This window comes from Notolepis coatsorum (assembly GCF_963971535.1).
Source record: "Notolepis coatsorum genome assembly, chromosome: 1".
NCBI classification, from domain to species: domain Eukaryota; kingdom Metazoa; phylum Chordata; class Actinopteri; order Aulopiformes; family Paralepididae; genus Notolepis; species Notolepis coatsorum.
Window position 1 is genome coordinate 17,689,478 of NC_140165.1, and position 19,219 is coordinate 17,708,696.

Consider the following 19,219-nt stretch of genomic DNA (forward strand, 5'->3'; position numbering starts at 1 on the left):
GTGAATAGTAAGTTTTTAAAATAAAAGCTTGTCTAAGAAAACTTCCTGTTTACGTTCATGTTTGATATCTGGTTGAATTACTGCTATCATAAAATGTATTTATATATTTATACTATATATACATATTATATATTTATTTATTTATTTATATTTATATATAATAAAAAAGGAAATGTAAATATACATTGGAACAGTTGGGTAACACAGGTTTAAGAGGTCATATTTTTGTAATAGACCTCACAGGTGTGTTGCAATTCTTCTGCGCCACTGCTGCTATGGAGAAATGAATGGGTTATCAACCCTGGGAGTCACGTGATATAGTTCTAAGACCTGCCTGGGTTTACATGGTTCCATTTATTCAATTGGTCTGAAAGAGCAGAGTTGAGCATAATTAAATTAAATCAGCATTTTTAAATGTGAGGAAAAACAAGGAAGAAGTCATGGATACAACATTGTGTACTCAGTGGTGCCATCGACCCCCTCATACTGTTTCAAACCCTGACCAACATGAACATTGCCCCCTCCCTCTGTTTCTGGCTGCTGGACACACTGAAGGGCCGCAAACAAGTAGTCCTCTACAATAACCACACCTCTCTCCCTCTGACCACCAACATCGGAGTACCACAGGGGTGTGTTCTTTCCCCATGACTTTTTCCCCTCTATACAAACAACCTCCGATCAGCATCCCCCTCAGTCAAGACGCTGAAATACGCGGATGACACCACCATCTTAGGGCTGATCTCCAACAACAAGGAGGATGACTACCGGCTGGAGGTGGAGCGGACACTAACGTGGTGCAGAGAACACAACCTCATACTCAATGAAGGCAAGACTGTTGAACTTATCATTGACTTTAGGAAAACCACACCCACTAAAACACCCATGCTCATCAACAATCAACCCATTTCAGCCACAGACACATTCAAATACCTAGGAACATACATCAGCAATAAACTAAACTGGGACCATCACACCACTCATCTACTCAAAACTATTTGATCTGAGACAACTCAAGAAATACAAGGTTAGGAAGAACTTAATGGTACAATTCTACACAGCCATAATACAAAACATTATTTCATTATCCATTACTGTATGGTACGGCAACACACCCAAACACACACTACACAGACTAGACAGGATCATTAAAAAGGGCATCCAAAATCATCAACTGCAAACTCCCCACCCTGGACTCCATACACAAACATCACACCATCACACGCGCAAACAAAATCATTAGTGACCCCCTGCACCCAGCTCATCACCTCTTCCAACACCTCCCCTCTGGTAGGAGGTTCAGGTCACTAGGTAGTCGCACTGTAAGGTTCAACAACAGTTTCTTCCCCAAGGCCATGCAACTGCTTAACTCCAACTCCTCCTAAATGTACCCCCTGCTGTTATGTTTCTTCGGTCTATGTTACATTGAACTGACATCTATAGTTTTTCGTACTGTACTGTTTCTGTCATGGATTTGTTCTAGGTGGTGTTTTCTGTACTGTACTGTTCCATGTGTCTTTTTATGTTTTATGTGGTGTATTGTCGCAGCTACCACCTGCACCGTGCTTGAATTCCACCGGCCTGGCCGTGTGGCAATAAAAGGAACTTGAACTTGAACTTGATACACAAGTACTACAATTTAGATTAGATTAAAATGTATTGTCATTATAAAGCACAAGAACAGTACAACGAAAAGAGGCTTGGCATTCAACCTCCGGCTTGGTCAGTCGTCCCTACTAAAACAATTGGCAGTGTTAGCGTGTGGGAAGCTGGTGGGGTATGTGTCCCTGGTCGTTGTAAACTGCAACTCCTACTGGTCGGTCGGAGCGCCTGTTCAGCAGGGAGGGGATCTGGGGGGAAATACCGTGAACCTCCGCACGCGTTACGTTCCCCCAGTGAAACTCCTTGCTGTCAGGTGAAAAGAAGTGGCTGGCGACTCCACATGTATCGGAGGAGGCATATGGTATTTCTACACCCTCCCCAGGAAGGGAATTGGCATAACGACTAAATTGGGATGGGTGAACAATACAGAAATATAATTTATATATATAATATAAAAGACACACATGACAAGCACGATATATCTCTGTGATGCAAGACGCGATACATACAGTATTTCTGTATAATCATACTAAATATGCCATTATTTCATTTAATTTCAAACCTTTATTTAAACTCAAAAGGCAACTGAGGTTTCCCTCATTTACAGTCACGTCAAGTGCAGGGGCGGATTTAGGATTGTAGGAGATCCGGGGCTTAGCCCAGCGGGCACGGATTTTTTTTACTTCGACACCACAACCTTTAACTTATACCACCACCTTAAAGTGGAGATGAAGCAGTGAACAATGTGATCCTAGTTTGTTTGTTGTGTACCTTGTGTAAGACAGGGTTCTATAATCAAATGTGAAATCTATCTTATTTGTCTGAAAAATCAAATATAATATCCCTGTTTTCAACATGGGCGCCGCCATTTTGTTGCTGACGTCATGGCTGACGTCATGGGGCTGGTTTGGTGTATACACTGCTGGTTAGCTGCCTATAGTGAATGGGTCAGTCAGTAAATAAAATGTTGCCTACAAAACAACGGGACCGCGGTGGTTCTGTTTGTATTGCTCCTGGCTGTTCAAACTAATTTTACCATGTGAAAGAGAGGAAAGTTGGTTAATTTCCACAAACTACCAGTGAAAAAAACAGTGTTGTTGGCACGTTGGCTCAGGCTGGCTGCACTCAGGTGGCGCGACCAGCCTGTTGGACAGGGAAGGAGGATCTGCAGCGAACACTTCATTGCCTCGGATTATGTTGTTGGGGGTGGAAGGTTTGTCCAGAAGACCACTAATCAGCTGAAGCCGGACGCGGTTCCCTCAGTCTTCGACAGACAGACCGGCCCAGGCAGTTCAGCGTCGCGGAGCATTCAGCCTGTATACCTAGATCCACTTCAACCAGCGTCGCGGAGCATTCAGCCTGCTGGCTACATAGCTCCACTTCAACCAGCCGAGCGTCGGGAGCTCCAGCAGCTTGTCGGTGTGCTAATAGCCTGGAGCCAGCTACCGTTAGCTTGCCGAGGCTATTAGCACACCGACAAGCTGTGTAGCCAGCTACCGTTAGCTTGCCGAGGCTATTCGCACACCGACAAGCTGTGTAGCCAGCTACCGTTAGCTTGCCGAGGCTATTAGCACACCGACAAGCTGTGTAGCCAGCTACCGTTAGCTTGCCGAGGCTATTAGCACATCGACAAGCTGTGTAGCCAGCTACCGTTAGCTTGCCGAGGCTATTCGCACACCGACAAGCTGTGTAGCCAGCTACCGTTAGCTTGCCGAGGCTATTAGCACATCGACAAGCTGTGTAGCCAGCTACCGTTAGCTTGCCGAGGCTATTCGCACACCGACAAGCTGTGTAGCCAGCTACCGTTAGCTTGCCGAGGCTATTCGCACACCGACAAGCTGTGTAGCCAGCTACCGTTAGCTTGCCGAGGCTATTAGCACACCGACAAGCTGTGTAGCCAGCTACCGTTAGCTTGCCGAGGCTATTAGCACACCGACAAGCTGTGTAGCCAGCTACCGTTAGCTTGCCGAGGCTATTAGCACATCGACAAGCTGCTGGAGCTCCCGACGCTCGGCTGGTTGAAGTGGATCTAGGTAGCCAGCAGGCTGAATGCTCCGCGACGCTGAACTGCCTGGGCCGGTCTGTCTGTCAAAGACCGAGGGAACCGCGTCCGGCTTCAGCTGATTAGTGGTCTTCTGGACAAACATCCCACCCCAACAACATAATCCGAGGCAATGAAGTGTTCGCTGCAGATCCTCCTTCCCTGTCCAACAGGCTGGTCGCGCCGCCTGAGTGCAGCCAGCCTGAGCCAACGTGCCAACAACACTGTTTTTTTCACTGGTAGTTTGTGGAAATTAACCAACTTTCCTCTCTCTCACACGGCAAAATTAGTTTGAACAGCCAGGAGCAATACAAACAGAACCACCGCGGTCCCGTTGTTTTGTAGGCAACATTTTATTTACTGACTGACCCATTCACTATAGGCAGCTAACCAGCAGTGTATACACCAAACCAGCCCAATGACGTCAGCAACAAAATGGCCGCGCCCATAATGATAAATGCTTCAAAAATGCACATAACAAATCGTTTTTTCTTAGAAACTGCTTATTTTTATAACGTGATCTAAATACTAATGTGATGCTATGAATATGTATTTATCGCTATGCTTCATCTCCACTTTAAAGCGGACAAAAGGCACTAGAGAACACTTAAATTCACACCCTTTAATTAATGAAGCAAACTATAATAATTTATAATAATAATAATAATAATAATAATAATAATAATAATAATAATAATAATAATAATAATAATAATAATAATAATAATAATAATAATAATAATAATAATAATAATAATAATAATAATAATAATAATAATAATAATAATAATAATAATAATAATAATAATAATAATAATAATAATAATAATAATAATAATAATAATAATAATAATAATAATAATAATAATAATAATAATAATAATAATACACTGTGTTTGTATAGCACCTTTCATACAAGAATTGCAGCTCAAAGTGCTTTACAGCAGTACAAAAAGACAGGCATAAAATGAGCACAACATTGGCAGATCAAGAGCAATGCATAAAGTGCAGACATAAAGCATAAAATAGATAGCAGTAAAATAGACAAAGTCAAGGTAAGACATAGAACATTAAATCACATCGTTTTTCATATTAGGATCTAAGATCTAGGGTTAACTCGCCGAACGTTGAGCGCCAGGACCCCCGAAAACCAGAGTATAGTCGGGTTTCAGTTCAGTTCAGTTCAGTTCAGAGTTTTTATTTGCCACATGGAATCATACAATCAGAGTTTCTTCATTACACAATCATAAATATCATTCCATATCGTTGTTTCTTTTATTCGATATTTCCATTCATAAAGACATGCCGGCAGCCTGTGTTATCACTGGGGATGGGTCTGAGATCTCAAAAGTCCAATACCGCCGCCTAACACCTTGCGGCCGCTATTGCACTCCATTTGAAACGATGTGGCTTGGTGTCTGTCATTTTGGAAATGACACCAGACCACCCTGAAACTACACTCATATTCACGACGGTATAAAACGGAAATGTATGGATGGAAAAATCATCTGTTTTTTGCATCTTGACCGGAAGAAACTCAATGACAATCGACTATATTATTAGATCCATAGCTATAATATATAATATAGCTTTAGGCCTGCAAACACAGCCACGTATCCCCATGTTAAAAGGCGCTGGCCTTTCAACAGTAACAGTAAACAGCGCCATCTGGCGCTGAAAGTGTTAATATGCGTCTTTGTTTACTCTTTGATTATCACTGATACAAAGTAAAATAGTGCAGTGCAATAAAATAGTTAGTAAAATAGAATAAAATAATGCAATAGTGCATTGCAATAAAATTGTTATCATAGTATTTTTTCGGGAGGCCGGTAAGGAGTGCATTACAGTAGTCGAGTCGGCTTGAGATAAAGGCATGGATCTGGTTTTCAGCGTCCTTTTGATTTATAAATGGCCGTACTTTGGCTATGTTTCTAAGGTGGAAGAATTATGTTTTTGTCAACTTGTTGATTGTGATTTAAAGCTTAGGTCTGAGTCCACCATAACACCAAGACTTAACTCACTCAAATACAGTTAGCAGCTGGATAGACTATGGAAATTAGCTTCTGCTAAATCTGGTGCAAACATATTTTCATGTAACAATGATCAATTGTCATTTTTTATATATATATATATATATATATATATATTATTATTATTAATTTTTTTGAAAATAGATTCTGGGCTTTTCAGAAAACATTCGGGGCTTGAGCCCAAGTAGCCACCCCCTAGCCCCGCCCTCGAGTGTACACACAGAAATGAGCAAAAAAAAGCAAATAAAATCATACAGCATATAAAACAATAAGACAATAAGACAAGGCAATAAGCAAGGATAACAAATCAATTAAAACATGTACAACCTGATTGACAAAGGTTGGAGATCAAGGTTTTAAAACTGCAAAACAGAGGGGAAAATCTCAAGCTTTAAGGACGGTTGGACGGTTGGAGCCTTGACGTAAGTGGTTGTACCGTATATATCTACGGTTGTGGGGGTGCTGGAGACATGATCCAATTAAGCATTACATCACGCGCAGGAGTGTGTTATAGGAATTAGGGTGGTTGTTAGGCCCGACCTGCAGCGGAGGCTGTACAGTTATCTATGGCTGCACTGTATGCAGTGGCGGACTGGCCATCGGGACGTTCGGGACGAATCCCGATGGGCCGGGACCAAAGTGGACTGGCCAAAAAAAAAAAAAAAAATTATACTTTTTTTTTACTTTTTTTTTTTTTTTTTTTTTTTAATTTTTTTAACTTTTTTTCTTTTTTTTTTGGGGTCAGTGTGTGGGCCAGTGTGTGGGCCACTAATGTGGGCCGATGTGTGGGCCAGTGTGTGGGCCAGTGTGTGAGTCGGTGTGTGGGCCAGTGTGTGGGCCGGTGTGTGGGCCAGTGTGTGAGTCGGTGTGTGGGCCACTAATGTGGGCCAGTGTGTGGGCCGGTGTGTGGGCCAGTATGTGGGCCGGTGTGTGGGCCGGTGTGTGGGCCAGTATGTGGGCCAGTCTGTGGGCCGGTGTGTGGGCCAGTGTGTGGGCCACTAATGTGGGCCGATGTGTGGGCCAGTGTGTGGGCCAGTGTGTGAGTCGGTGTGTGGGCCACTAATGTGGGCCAGTGTGTGGGCCGGTGTGTTGGCCAGTGTGTGAGTCGGTGTGTGGGCCACTAATGTGGGCCAGTGTGTGGGCCAGTGTGTGGGCCGGTGTGTGGGCCAGTATGTGGGCCGGTGTGTGGGCCGGTGTGTGGGCCAGTATGTGGGCCAGTCTGTGGGCCGGTGTGTGGGCCGGTGTGTGAGTCGGTGTGTGGGCCACTAATGTGGGCCGGTGTGTGGGCCGGTGTGTGGGCCAGTATGTGGGCCAGTGTGTGGGGCGGTGTGTGGGCCAGTGTGTGGGCCAGTGTGTGGGCCAGTGTGTGGGCCACTAATGTGGGCCGGTGTAGTGTGTGGGCCGGTGTAGTGTGTGGGCCGGTGTAGTGTGTGGACCAGTGTGTGGGCCATATGTGGGCCGGTGTGTGGGCCATTATGTGGGCCGGTGTGTGGGCCGGCAATAAAACAATAAACAAGTTGCATAAACTAAATCAGATTAAAAATGATCACAGTTCTGGTTTGCCTTAAGATGCAGTTTAAGCTGGGTCTTGAACATGGAGTATGTAGGGCACTCTCTAATCACAACTGGCAGGCTATTCCAGTAGTTACCACTTTTAACAGAGAACACAGTTTTTGCAATGGTAGTATACCGAAAAGGCACCTTACAGTCCCCTCTACTGATGGCCCTGGTGGTAATGCCAGTGTCTGCTTTCTGTTGGATGAACTCATTCAATGGGGGAGGGGCAAGTCCATGCAGAACCTTGTACATGAAGCAAGTATATTTGAAAACTTGGAAATTCTCGAAACTTAGCATGTTATGTTTTTCTAAAACATTACAGTGATGAAATGAAATTGGTTTCCTATCAAATACTTTTATGGCTTTTTTGTAGAGTAATTATATTGGTGTAAGAGTAGTGACATATAAAAGAGACCAGTTGATAAAACAGTAGGCCTACTCGATGTGTGATAAAATCATTGAATGCAGAAACATCCTTGCAGCATTAACTGGCAGGCAGGGCCTGATCTGCCTGAAGTTTTCGATGTTAAACTTGACTGTTTGTCACTTTCTTCACATGACCTTTTGAAGGTCAATGTAGAGTCCAATGTGACCCCAAGATACTTGAATTAATGTACAATGTCCAGCTCCGCCTCTCCCAGAAACACATTAGAGTGAGTGACCTCTACTGGTGACTTTGTGAACATCATACACACTGTTTTCTTGGTGTTAAGTGAAAGACATGCTTTTGTTAGCCAGTCTTGAATGAGACATGAGACATCAGTAAATGAGATTCACGTTTCCTCCCAACCGCGAGTAGGCCTAGAAGCGCAGAAATGGAGAATGCAAAAAAAGAAAGGGTGGAGCTGAAAAAGCTAGAATTAAAAAACTAAAATTGCTAGTAAAAGACGCAGAACAATGTTCTAAAATTACAGACATGTTTACCCGCTGCTGCTGCTAATGATGATGAAGTTCAAGTGGAAGGAACCAACAGTAACATGACAGGTGCATGCAGTAGCCTAGTGCATATTCTACTGTTGGTGTCTGCCGGTTCATGAGGGCTAGCTAGCCTATACTAGCTCTTGCAGTGATTTCAGTCATTCTATTACAAGACAATATGCTTTCCGTATTCCTGATTCCTTACAGCACGTGGACGTAAATAGTTGTGACTTGTGACGTTTTTTCTCCGACTAAAAGTTTAGTTAGCAATGTTAGGACTAGTGCCCACCACAGCATCAGAAGCTAAAGTGCTAACCTAGAGAGCCAATCAGAACCTAGGACGGGCTGCAAATTAATCGGCTACTAATATTATAATAGTAAATACTAAAATAAAATACTATTATGTTCCCTTCCAAATGTTCATGTTGATATAATATTGGTAATCTAATTGATTGAATTGATTAGTTGCCATTTTACATGCTTAAATAAGATGTACCTTAGAATTCCCAACTGCCATGTTCTCGATCTGTATATGATTAGTCTCATCTACATGTTTGTAAATAACCACAGCTAACTAGCTTAAGCTAACAACTAGGTCAACTACTACCCCGTAGTTAAACATATGTGATTGCATATAACAGCTAACTGCTACAGCTAAGTTGGTAGTTAGCCTATTCCATTAATGTTGAATGTATTTATGAAGGTTGTTGATGGTGGTTGGCGCTGATTAGCAGACATGATTCCGTCAGTCTGCCACAGGGCAGCTGTGTTTGCTGATGCTGCTCACAACCACCAGTAGTGTATGACTGTGTGAGTGTGAATGCTTGATGGTTTCTGTGAAGCGCTTTGTGGAAGGAACAATGCTGATATACAGTTAAGAATGAGTAATTCGCTTTTGGTTTTTAAGAAAAATTTGTAAAGCTATTTTTGAAAACTACAGGGGTGAATAATACTGTTTTCTTTTGCTATTTTCTTTTAGAATACTGTTTTGGAGTCTTAATTTTTTTAATTTTTGTTTTTTTTTATCCACTTTTTCTCCCATTTTCTACATTTTCTCCCATCCCAATTTCGTATCATCCAATTCAACCCTCCCCTGTCACGAACGCTGTTTCTTGCCTCCCACAAGCCGGCTGCAATGTGGACTAAGTCATACATAGCACAAGTCCCCTCCGGTACTTGAGGTAACAGCAGTCGCATCTTTTCACCTGCGCAGCTCGATCTCTCAGTGGCGAGGAGTAACGCGTGGGAGGCTCACTAATACGGCCAATGTGTATTAGTATGAACGACCAGCTAAACTGAAAGCAATGTGGAGCGCTGGGCTCGAACAGGTGAGCCCAGCGTCTCCAGTATTTGTGACGAGCGCCTTGCCCACTACGCCATGTAGCCGCCAATTTTTTAAATTTTTGTTAAGAATATAGGACAGGCATATATAAGCATTATGCTTCAGTCTGTACCTTTTCAGTCACTGTAAAATCAAATATTGTTAAATGATGGGGTATATTGTATTGTGTGAGATGATGACTGAATAAACTACTACTACTACTACTACTACTTTGGGTGTTTTCAAAAGGCTGAAAAACGCTGTATGAATTCAAGCCATTATTATTGATTGCTGATGTTCTTCTTATGCAGTTGACTCTGAGGAAAGAGAGAGCGCCCAATCCAGCACAGCTGACCCTGAGGGGAGAGAGAGAGCCCAGTCCAGACAGACAGAGAGAGAGAGAGAGAGAGAGAGAGAGAGAGAGAGAGAGAGGAGAGAGAGAGAGAGAGAGAGAGAGAGAGAGAGAGAGAGAGAGAGAGAGAGAGAGAGAGAGAGAGAGAGAGAGAGAGAGAGAGAGAGAGAGAGAGAGAGAGAGAGAGATCAGGGACCACCCTTTGTCTCTCACCTCCATACCTAAACCATCCCCCTTCCGACACCATTTGCATCTCATTCCAACTGCTGGGAGCAGCAAATTGGAAAGAGGCCAATTTATGGTAAGTCGCAAATGAGTGCTGAGTGATACGAAACCTTAAGGCGATCAAGGACACTCTTGCCTGCATTAATAGGATTAAATGTCAATCTTTAAACTACTCACCCTATTGTGTAAAAACAGACCTGCGCATAAACCGTTTTTAAGTAAAATTCTAGATATAGGCCTGTGGAAATTGCCACAATAGGGGATTTAAGTCAAACAAAGCGAAAATGTGAAAAAGAGCTATGCTGACAATATAGAAATGAATGGTGATTGAACTGTAAATCGTATAAAAGCAGCAGCTATCAGAAGCAGGTCAATGTCAGTGGTTGTGTGCAGTTTGTATGATTTCTAAATTAATATCACAATAAATAACCTACAGTATTAATAGAAATCCTTTTAGAAAGTGTAGGACTATAGTAATTTGTTAGACGGTTTGTCTTTTGACTTGCTCTCATTGTGAGGTTTTGCCTGTTCCCTGGACCTTTAATTCCCTGTCTCCCCACCCACTCGCTCCGTTCCTTTAAGGTACTTTGTTGATTTATTGCATTCCCTGCCTCGCTCCGTTCCTTTAAGGTACTGGGAGGATTCTGTGTTGATTGGTCCGTGCCGAACACACACTTCTAAGTCAAGTATCAATTACCATCACGCACCTGATGTGTGTTCTAATTAGCGCCCCAGAGGGCTTTAAATACCTGGACTTCCCCTCCAGTCCTTGTCGGGTCGTTCTCTATTCCTTATCCTTATCTTATCTGTATCTGTATGCTGGTTCGTCTCCGGCGTGAGACGAGGTGCCAGCCATCGCCACCTGTCGCCGTTTGCCTGGAGTGGGACACAGCCGGTGCGCTCTCTAATTCTCTACGGGAGGTTTCCCTGTGTCCCACTCCAGACGTCTAGCTGGCGCGCTACTACTCCAGACGCACATCGCTCCCTATCCTACGGGGGGATGCGCGCTCTTCAAGCCGACGCGCCCCACTCCAGACGTCTAGCTGGCGCGCTACTACTCCAGACGCACATCGCTCCCTATCCTACGGGGGGATGCGCGCTCTTCAAGCCGACGCGCCCCACTCCAGACGTCTAGCTGGCGCGCTACTACTCCAGATGCACATCGCTCCCTATCCTACGGGGGGATGCGCGTTCTTCAAGCCGACGCGCCCCACTCCAGACGTCTAGCTGGCGCGCTACTACTCCAGACGCACATCGCTCCCTATCCTACGGGGGGATGCATGCTCTTCAAGCCGACGCGCCCCACTCCAGACGTCTAGCTGGCGCGCTACTACTCCAGACGCACATCGCTCCCTATCCTACGGGGGGATGCGCGCTCTTCAAGCCGACGCGCCCCACTCCAGACGTCTAGCTGGCGCGCTACTACTCCAGACGCACATCGCTCCCTATCCTACGGGGGGATGCGCGCTCTTCAAGCCGACGCGCCCCACTCCAGACGTCTAGCCGGCGCGCTACTACTCCAGACGCGCATCGCTTCCTAATCCTCTACGGGAGGATGCGTCTCTCCGAGCCGGCGCGCTCTTCTCCAGACGCGCTCTTCTCCAGACGCGCTCCACTCCAGACCCCCGAGCCGGCGCGCTCTTCTAGCCGGCGCGCTACTACTCCAGACGCGCTCCTACCCCAGACGCGCTCCACTCCAGACCCCCGAGCCGGCGCACTCTTCTAGCCGACGCGCTACTACTCCAGACGCGCTCCTACTCCAGACGCGCTCCTACTCCAGACGCGTTCCCACTCCAGACGCGCATCGCTTCCTAATCCTCTACGGGAGGATGCGTCTCTTCGCTTCCAAGGAGGATCTCCTTGCCAGGCCTCCGTCGTCTGAACCCTGCCATCCCTGTAAGCAGCTCTAGCCCTTGCCCTGTCCAAGGCCTTAACCCTGTTTTTTCTGTCCCTGTCTCCAGCCCGCCTCCGCGGGCCTCTGTCCCTGTTCCCCTCTCCATTTCCCCTGTTCCTGCCCTGTCCTTGCCCTGGCCCTGTCCTTTAGCCTTAGCCCCTCAGCCTGCTCGCCTCTTAAAGGCACAGTGCCAATTTTCCCTAATTCTTGTTTCCAGTATTTTGTGTTCTCCCTTAAAGGGACAGTGCCGCTTTTTGTTTGTATTCAATAAATGCCCTGTTCTTGGCTTACTCTCATACCTGTCTTGTGTTGTGCGATTGGGGTCGGTTACAAACCATAACAGTACGACCCGACCAGTCGACGACCCCAGCCAGCACAGACAGTGTATGTTGAGTTTGTCCTTTGTTAGCTCCCCTGTTAGCCTGTTAGTCTCCCCTGTTGGCTTCTTTGTTAGCTCCCCTGTTAGCTTCCCTGTTAGCTCCCCTGTTAGCCTGTTAGTCTCCCCTGTTAGCTTCCCTGTTAGCTCCCCTGTTAGCCTGTTAGCTCCCCTGTTAGCCTTTGTTAGTTCCCCTGTTAGTTCCCCTGTTGACTCCCCTGTTAGCTTCCCTGTTAGCTCCCCTGTTTAGCCTGTTAGTCTCCCCTGTTAGCTTCCCTGTTAGCCTCGTTAGCTCCCCTGCAGCTTGCCAGGCCTCTACTACCAGCTTGGCCCCAGTCTGCTAGCTTAGCCCCGGCTGCTAGCACAGCCTCTATGTTAATGCAGCCCTTGCAGCTAGCATAAGCCCTGTAGCTAGCCATGCCCAGGCAGCTAACCCGGTCCCTCTGCATGGCCTCCACTTTTTGTGTAGCTTTCCCACTGCTAGGACTGCCCCTTCAGCTAGCAAGGTCAGTTTCCCCACTGCTAGGACTGCCCCTTCAGCTAGCAAGGTCAGTTTTCTCCCACTGCTAGGACTGCCCCTTCAGCTAGCAAGGTCAGTTTCCCCGCTGCTAGGACTGCCCTTTCAGCTAGCAAGGTCAGTTTCCCCACTGCTAGGACTGCCCCTTCAGCTAGCAAGGTCAGTATCTCCCACTGCTAGGACTGCCCCTTCAGCTAGCAAGGTCAGTTTCCCCCACTGCTAGGACTGCCCCTTCAGCTAGCAAGTTCAGTTTCCCCACTGCTAGGACTGCCCCTTCAGCTAGCAAGGTCAGTTTCCCCACTGCTAGGACTGCCCCTTCAGCTAGTATGGTCAGTTTCCCCGCTGCTAGGACTGCCCCTTCAGCTAGCAAGGTCAGTTTTCCCCACTGCTAGGACTGCCCCTTCAGCTAGCAAGGTCAGTTTTCCCCACTGCTAGGACTGCCCCTTCAGCTAGCAAGGTCAGTTCCCCACAGCTAGGACTGTCCTTCCAGCTAGCTTGTTCTCTCATGCTGGTCCAGCCCTGTCTGCTAGCCTAGCTCCGGCAGCTAGCGCAGCCTCTATGTTAATGTAGCAGTACAGCTAGCATAGGCCCTGTAGCTATCAGTGCCCTGGCAGCTTCCCTGTCCCTCTGCTAGCCCCACTTTTGGTGTAGCTTCCCCTGCTAGCATGGCCCATTTTTTGTTTGTTTGTTGCCTTGTCATGTCCCCTGCCCCTCTGTCTGTATTTTTGGGTCGCCCGGTGGCTCCCGTGGAGGGGGGGGTACTGTGAGGTTTTGCCTGTTCCCTGGACCTTTAATTCCCTGTCTCCCCACCCACTCGCTCCGTTCCTTTAAGGTACTTTGTTGATTTATTGCATTCCCTGCCTCGCTCCGTTCCTTTAAGGTACTGGGAGGATTCTGTGTTGATTGGTCCGTGCCGAACACACACTTCTAAGTCAAGTATCAATTACCATCACGCACCTGATGTGTGTTCTAATTAGCGCCCCAGAGGGCTTTAAATACCTGGACTTCCCCTCCAGTCCTTGTCGGGTCGTTCTCTATTCCTTATCCTTATCTTATCTGTATCTGTATGCTGGTTCGTCTCCGGCGTGAGACGAGGTGCCAGCCATCGCCACCTGTCGCAGTTTGCCTGGAGTGGGACACAGCCGGTGCGCTCTCTAATTCTCTACGGGAGGTTTCCCTGTGTCCCACTCCAGACGTCTAGCTGGCGCGCTACTACTCCAGACGCACATCGCTCCCTATCCTACGGGGGGATGCGGCTCTTCAAGCCGACGCGCCCCACTCCAGACGTCTAGCTGGCGCGCTACTACTCCAGACGCACATCGCTCCCTATCCTACGGGGGGATGCGCGCTCTTCAAGCCGACGCGCCCCACTCCAGACGTCTAGCTGGCGCGCTACTACTCCAGACGCACATCGCTCCCTATCCAACGGGGGGATGCGCGCTCTTCAAGCCGACGCGCCCCACTCCAGACGTCTAGCTGGCGCGCTACTACTCCAGACGCACATCGCTCCCTATCCTACGGGGGGATGCGCGCTCTTCAAGCCGACGCGCCCCACTCCAGACGTCTAGCTGGCGCGCTACTACTCCAGACGCACATCGCTCCCTATCCTACGGGGGGATGCGCGCTCTTCAAGCCGACGCGCCCCACTCCAGACTACTACTCCAGACGCACATCGCTTCCTAATCCTCTACGGGAGGATGCGTCTCTCCGAGCCGGCGCGCTCTCCGAGCCGGCGCACTCTTCTCCAGACGCGCTCCACTCCAGACCACCGAGCCGGCGCGCTCTTCTAGCCGGCGCGCTACTACTCCAGACGCGCTCCTACCCCAGACGCGCTCCACTCCAGACCCCCGAGCCGGCGCGCTCTTCTAGCCGGCGCGCTACTACTCCAGACGCGCTACTACTCCAGACGCGCTCCTACTCCAGACGCGTTCCCACTCCAGACGCGCATCGCTTCCTAATCCTCTACGGGAGGATGCGTCTCTTCGCTTCCAAGGAGGATCTCCTTGCCAGGCCTCCGTCGTCTGAACCCTGCCATCCCTGTAAGCAGCTCTAGCCCTCGCCCTGTCCAAGGCCTTAACCCTGTTTTTTCTGTCCCTGTCTCCAGCCCGCCTCCGCGGGCCTCTGTCCCTGTTCCCCTCTCCATTGCCCCTGTTCCTGCCCTGTCCTTGCCCTGGCCCTGTCCTTTAGCCTTAGCCCCTCAGCCTGCTCGCCTCTTAAAGGCACAGTGCTAATTTTCCCTAATTCTTGTTTCCAGTATTTTGTGTTCTCCCTTAAAGAGACAGTGCCGCTTTTTGTTTGTATTCAATAAATGCCCTGTTCTTGGCTTACTCTCATACCTGTCTTGTGTTGTGCGATTGGGGTCGGTTACAAACCATAACACTCATCAAGTGGGACAGATGAAAGCAGCGACATTTGCAGCCGGCATTGTCACACAATGTAACTCACACTTGTTAATTTCACAACACCCTCACAATGTACACATGGACTTGTACAATGTATTGGTAACTGTTAGATTTGCATGTATGTATGTGTATTGCTAATTATGTACTGTACTGTATTGAATTATATTTGGGGTTTATCTAAAAGAACCTGATGAGGTATAGGGCTGAGCCCAAACGTTCGAACGTTCGGACCTTCGCTCGTTACGTTGGCATTCAAATCTTAATTAATGGGTTCGAACCTCCGCTTAAAAAAATGTCTTTCCGTTTTTTAATTTTAATTAAAATTTTACACGAAAAATATATATCAGAATGTGATATATATCAGAATAACACAGCACTATGTTGTGTTTACAATAATTCTAAAGTCACGCGCGAACACAGGACAACAATAATCTAGTCGAGATGAGGAGGGGTCACCGTCATACATTATCAGGAAATGAATCAATCATGCAAAAAAGAGAGAGTTGACTCACACTCACCCATTTTATTTCATAATACAACGTTTTCCGAATGGATGTTTGGATTCAACCAAGTGTATGCAGTGATGCAGAACTTTCCCAGCGGAACACAAGTTACTTAACATTACACAGGTTATGTTATGCACATTAATTAAGCTATGCAGAGTGCAGCCCTTTAGATTGCTAACGTTAAGATAGCAGGAGCTGTCGGCCAACAAAGATGTTGTTTCAACAAATGTATTCACAAAATGGATTACCATCCAAATTATATTGAAGCCTCCCATGACTATAGTAACTAGGTACTACTACTTAACCGCAGCAATATGTGCATATGCGTAAATGTGCGCTATGTGCCTAAAGTCAAGACTCGACAGTACTGAACCAGAAAAATGATTTAGGAGCAACTTTTTTGCATGATTAAAAACGAAGGTTCAAACGTCCGTTCTAAAAAACCCTGGCGAAGTTCGAAGCCCGAAAACAGGCTTCGGGGACAGCTCTATGATGAGGAGAGCATGCTGAGGTGTCTTTTGTTAGGACAATAAAGATAACCGACACAACACAATTCATAAATGCACCCGGATGTGAGTTGGTGCCCCTATGAAGTTGGATTTCAATTGTGGAGAGAAAATGTTTTAATATAAATTCCAAACAAATGTGATGTAATGTATACATATATTTTTTTTTTTATGTACTGTATGATCAACCTACTAATGTACGATCAACCTACCGAGTCATACAACAATGAGAATGCAATATAGATTATAGAAAGAAATATTTGCAGTTTTCATCATATAGTTTAGTTATAGGCTGGGCTAAACCAAAAGAAAATGGCTGAATTGTTTTGTTGATGAACAGGATCAAGGGATACATGTGAAAATCTCTCTCTCTCTCTCTCTCTCTCTCTCTCTCTCTCTCTCTCTCTCTCTCTCTCTCTCTCTCTCTCTCTCTCTCTCTCTCTCTCTCTCTCAATACAGTAGGCAATCTTTATTCTAGTTGAAACAGTCGTGGTTTTGGTCACTCTGAGCCTTCATCAGACATGACCGCATAAACAAAAATATATTGTTCCGCGAAAAGCGCTGACGGGCTCAGTTGCCAATTTGAATGACAATACTGCAGGTCGTCCATGGATTATAAAGGGAGGACGCGCTCCACAGCTGTGGCTACAGTGTGACGAAGGCTAGCCAACACAATGGGAAAGGTAAGGCTGGTAATTTTGCTATGCATCGTTTGTGCCTCTGTGTTCCTCCGCAGATTATTCAACCGACATTAATAAATGGGTAATTTGAGTCCCTTTGTCACGTGGTAAAAGTCCACAGATTCTCCTTATCTTGGCTCGTCTGCTTGAAAATACCACTATACAGTGTCCATTAGGGCTGGGCGATTCTTACCCAAATGTGAATCACGATTTTTCTCTCTAAGAATTGAGATCATGATTCTCTCACACGATTCTTATTTTTTCAATAAAATAATTGATTGCACTCTTTCTTAAACAGACAACATAACATATATGAAAGTGCTTGACTTAAACTTAAAAGTCTCTTGTAACATACAAAATAACTCAAGTCAGAATCATCAGTTAAGTAAAAAAGTTAAAAATAAATAAAATTAAATACATAAAAAAATTTGTCATCATTTAGAAATGAGATTGCATAGGTCTATGAATCGAGATCGCGATCTTTTTTCGATTAATCGCCCAGCCCTAGTGTCCATGTCCATACAATCAAACCCCCCCCCACCACCAAAAAAACAACACACAATTGATCTGTTTTCAGATCAGCTTCTACGAGGACAGGAACTTCCAGGGTCGCACCTACGAGTGCACCGAGGAGTGCTCCGAGATGCACTCGCACTTCAGCCGCTGCAACTCCATCAGGGTGGAGAGTGGCGACTGGATGGTGTACGAGAGGCCCAACTACTCGGGCTACCAGTACTTCCTCAGGAGGGGCGACTACCCCGACTACCAGCGCTGGATGGGGTTCAACAACTGTGTCCGTTCCTGTCGTAACATCCCCCCTACGGTGAGAGAGCTCGTATAGGACCCTCCGGTCTAATAATAATAATAATAAACTTTATTTGTATAGCACCTTTCGTACAGAAACTGCAGCTCAAAGTGCTTCACAACAGAAAAAAGACAGGCATAAAATGAGCACATAAAGTGCAGACATTATAAAATCACAGTTTTTCACATTAGAATCTAACATCCCAACAGGCCACCTTGTTTATGCTTTGATTACGTTTTAAATAGACAATAATACAAAGAATAAGATAGAATAGACAGAGTAAAATAGTGCACATAAAGTGTTTTTTTAATACAATTTTTCTGGATTACTGTTTTAAACGTTTAAAGTTGTCTTTACCTTCTCGTTTGGTATCCACAGTTTAAAACATGGAGATCAGGAAGGGTCACTTTCATAGTTGTATTGTACAGGAAGCTCCCGGTGGGCGTTGTGTGTCTTGTGTGTCTTTCACTAATTATTGACAAAAAAAGACATTAACATTTACATTAACATTTAACATAGAAAACATGGTAAAAAAATTGGATTGTGTACTTTCAAATTTGAAGCCTGCCAACTTCAAGAGGACATATTCAAAGAGCGGTGTAACTGGACCACTCGCCACTTTAACGTAATCTTTTAGAGGTCAATAGTTCAAGGATTCTTAAGTACATTCAATGGCAAATAATGGATAACAGCCTTTGCCTGAAGACTATAGGAAATATCTCAATAGCAATCAGAATTTTGAATGGAGGACTTTTACTTTTCCCAGAGTACTATTTTATCTGGGGTTTTCTACTTTTATTTAAGTAGAATTTTAAATTGAGGACTTTTCCCAGAGTACTATTTTATCTGGGTCTTTCTACTTTTACTTAAATAGAATTTTGAAAGGACGACTTTTATTTTTCCCAGGGTACTATCTTATTTTACTCAAGTAAAGGAACTATGTAGGTCTTCCACCACTGACCGTGTGTCGTGTGTGTTCCCCGCAGCAACAAGCTTCCCACAAGATGAGGGTCTACGAGGGCTGCGAGTTCGGAGGTAAGATGATGGAGCTGACGGACGACTGCCCCTCCCTCCATGACCGCTTCCAGTCCAACGACATCTACTCCTGCAACGTGACGGAAGGCCACTGGATCTTCTACGAGCATCCCCACTTCAGGGGTCGCCAGTACCTGGTCCGCCCCGGCGAGTACAGGAGGTTCCACGAGTGGGGAAGCATGAACCCCACGGTGGGATCCATCAAGCGCATCACCATGTGAGAAGTCTCGCGGAACACAATGTGAACGACAACGAATAAAGACCATCCAAACACACTATGTTTGCCCTTGCGTTTTCTTTAACCCCTTAAGCATACCCCGCATTTTGCATAAAACGCCTGACGATTGCGTACCCAAAGTAATTTGCGATTTATTATACGCTATACTTATAGCACATGCATGAGTCTGGTCTCTTTTGAAAGGTAACATTTGGAAGTGTCTTACACAATAAAGGGG

The 19,219-nt window shown here is 45.9% G+C and overlaps 1 protein-coding gene across 1 annotated transcript; it reads left to right on the forward strand.

Moving 5' to 3' along the window:
• Nucleotides 1-507: 507 nt before the first annotated feature.
• On the forward strand, nucleotides 508-18,985 carry LOC311224964 (gamma-crystallin S-1-like; the record flags this gene model as incomplete). The annotated part of the gene is given in 5 exon segments (XM_084310132.1): nucleotides 508-618; nucleotides 16,866-16,902; nucleotides 16,905-16,927; nucleotides 17,502-17,747; nucleotides 18,716-18,985. Coding segments are annotated over 5 exon segments (687 nt in total).
• Between the last annotated feature and the right edge of the window lie 234 nt (nucleotides 18,986-19,219).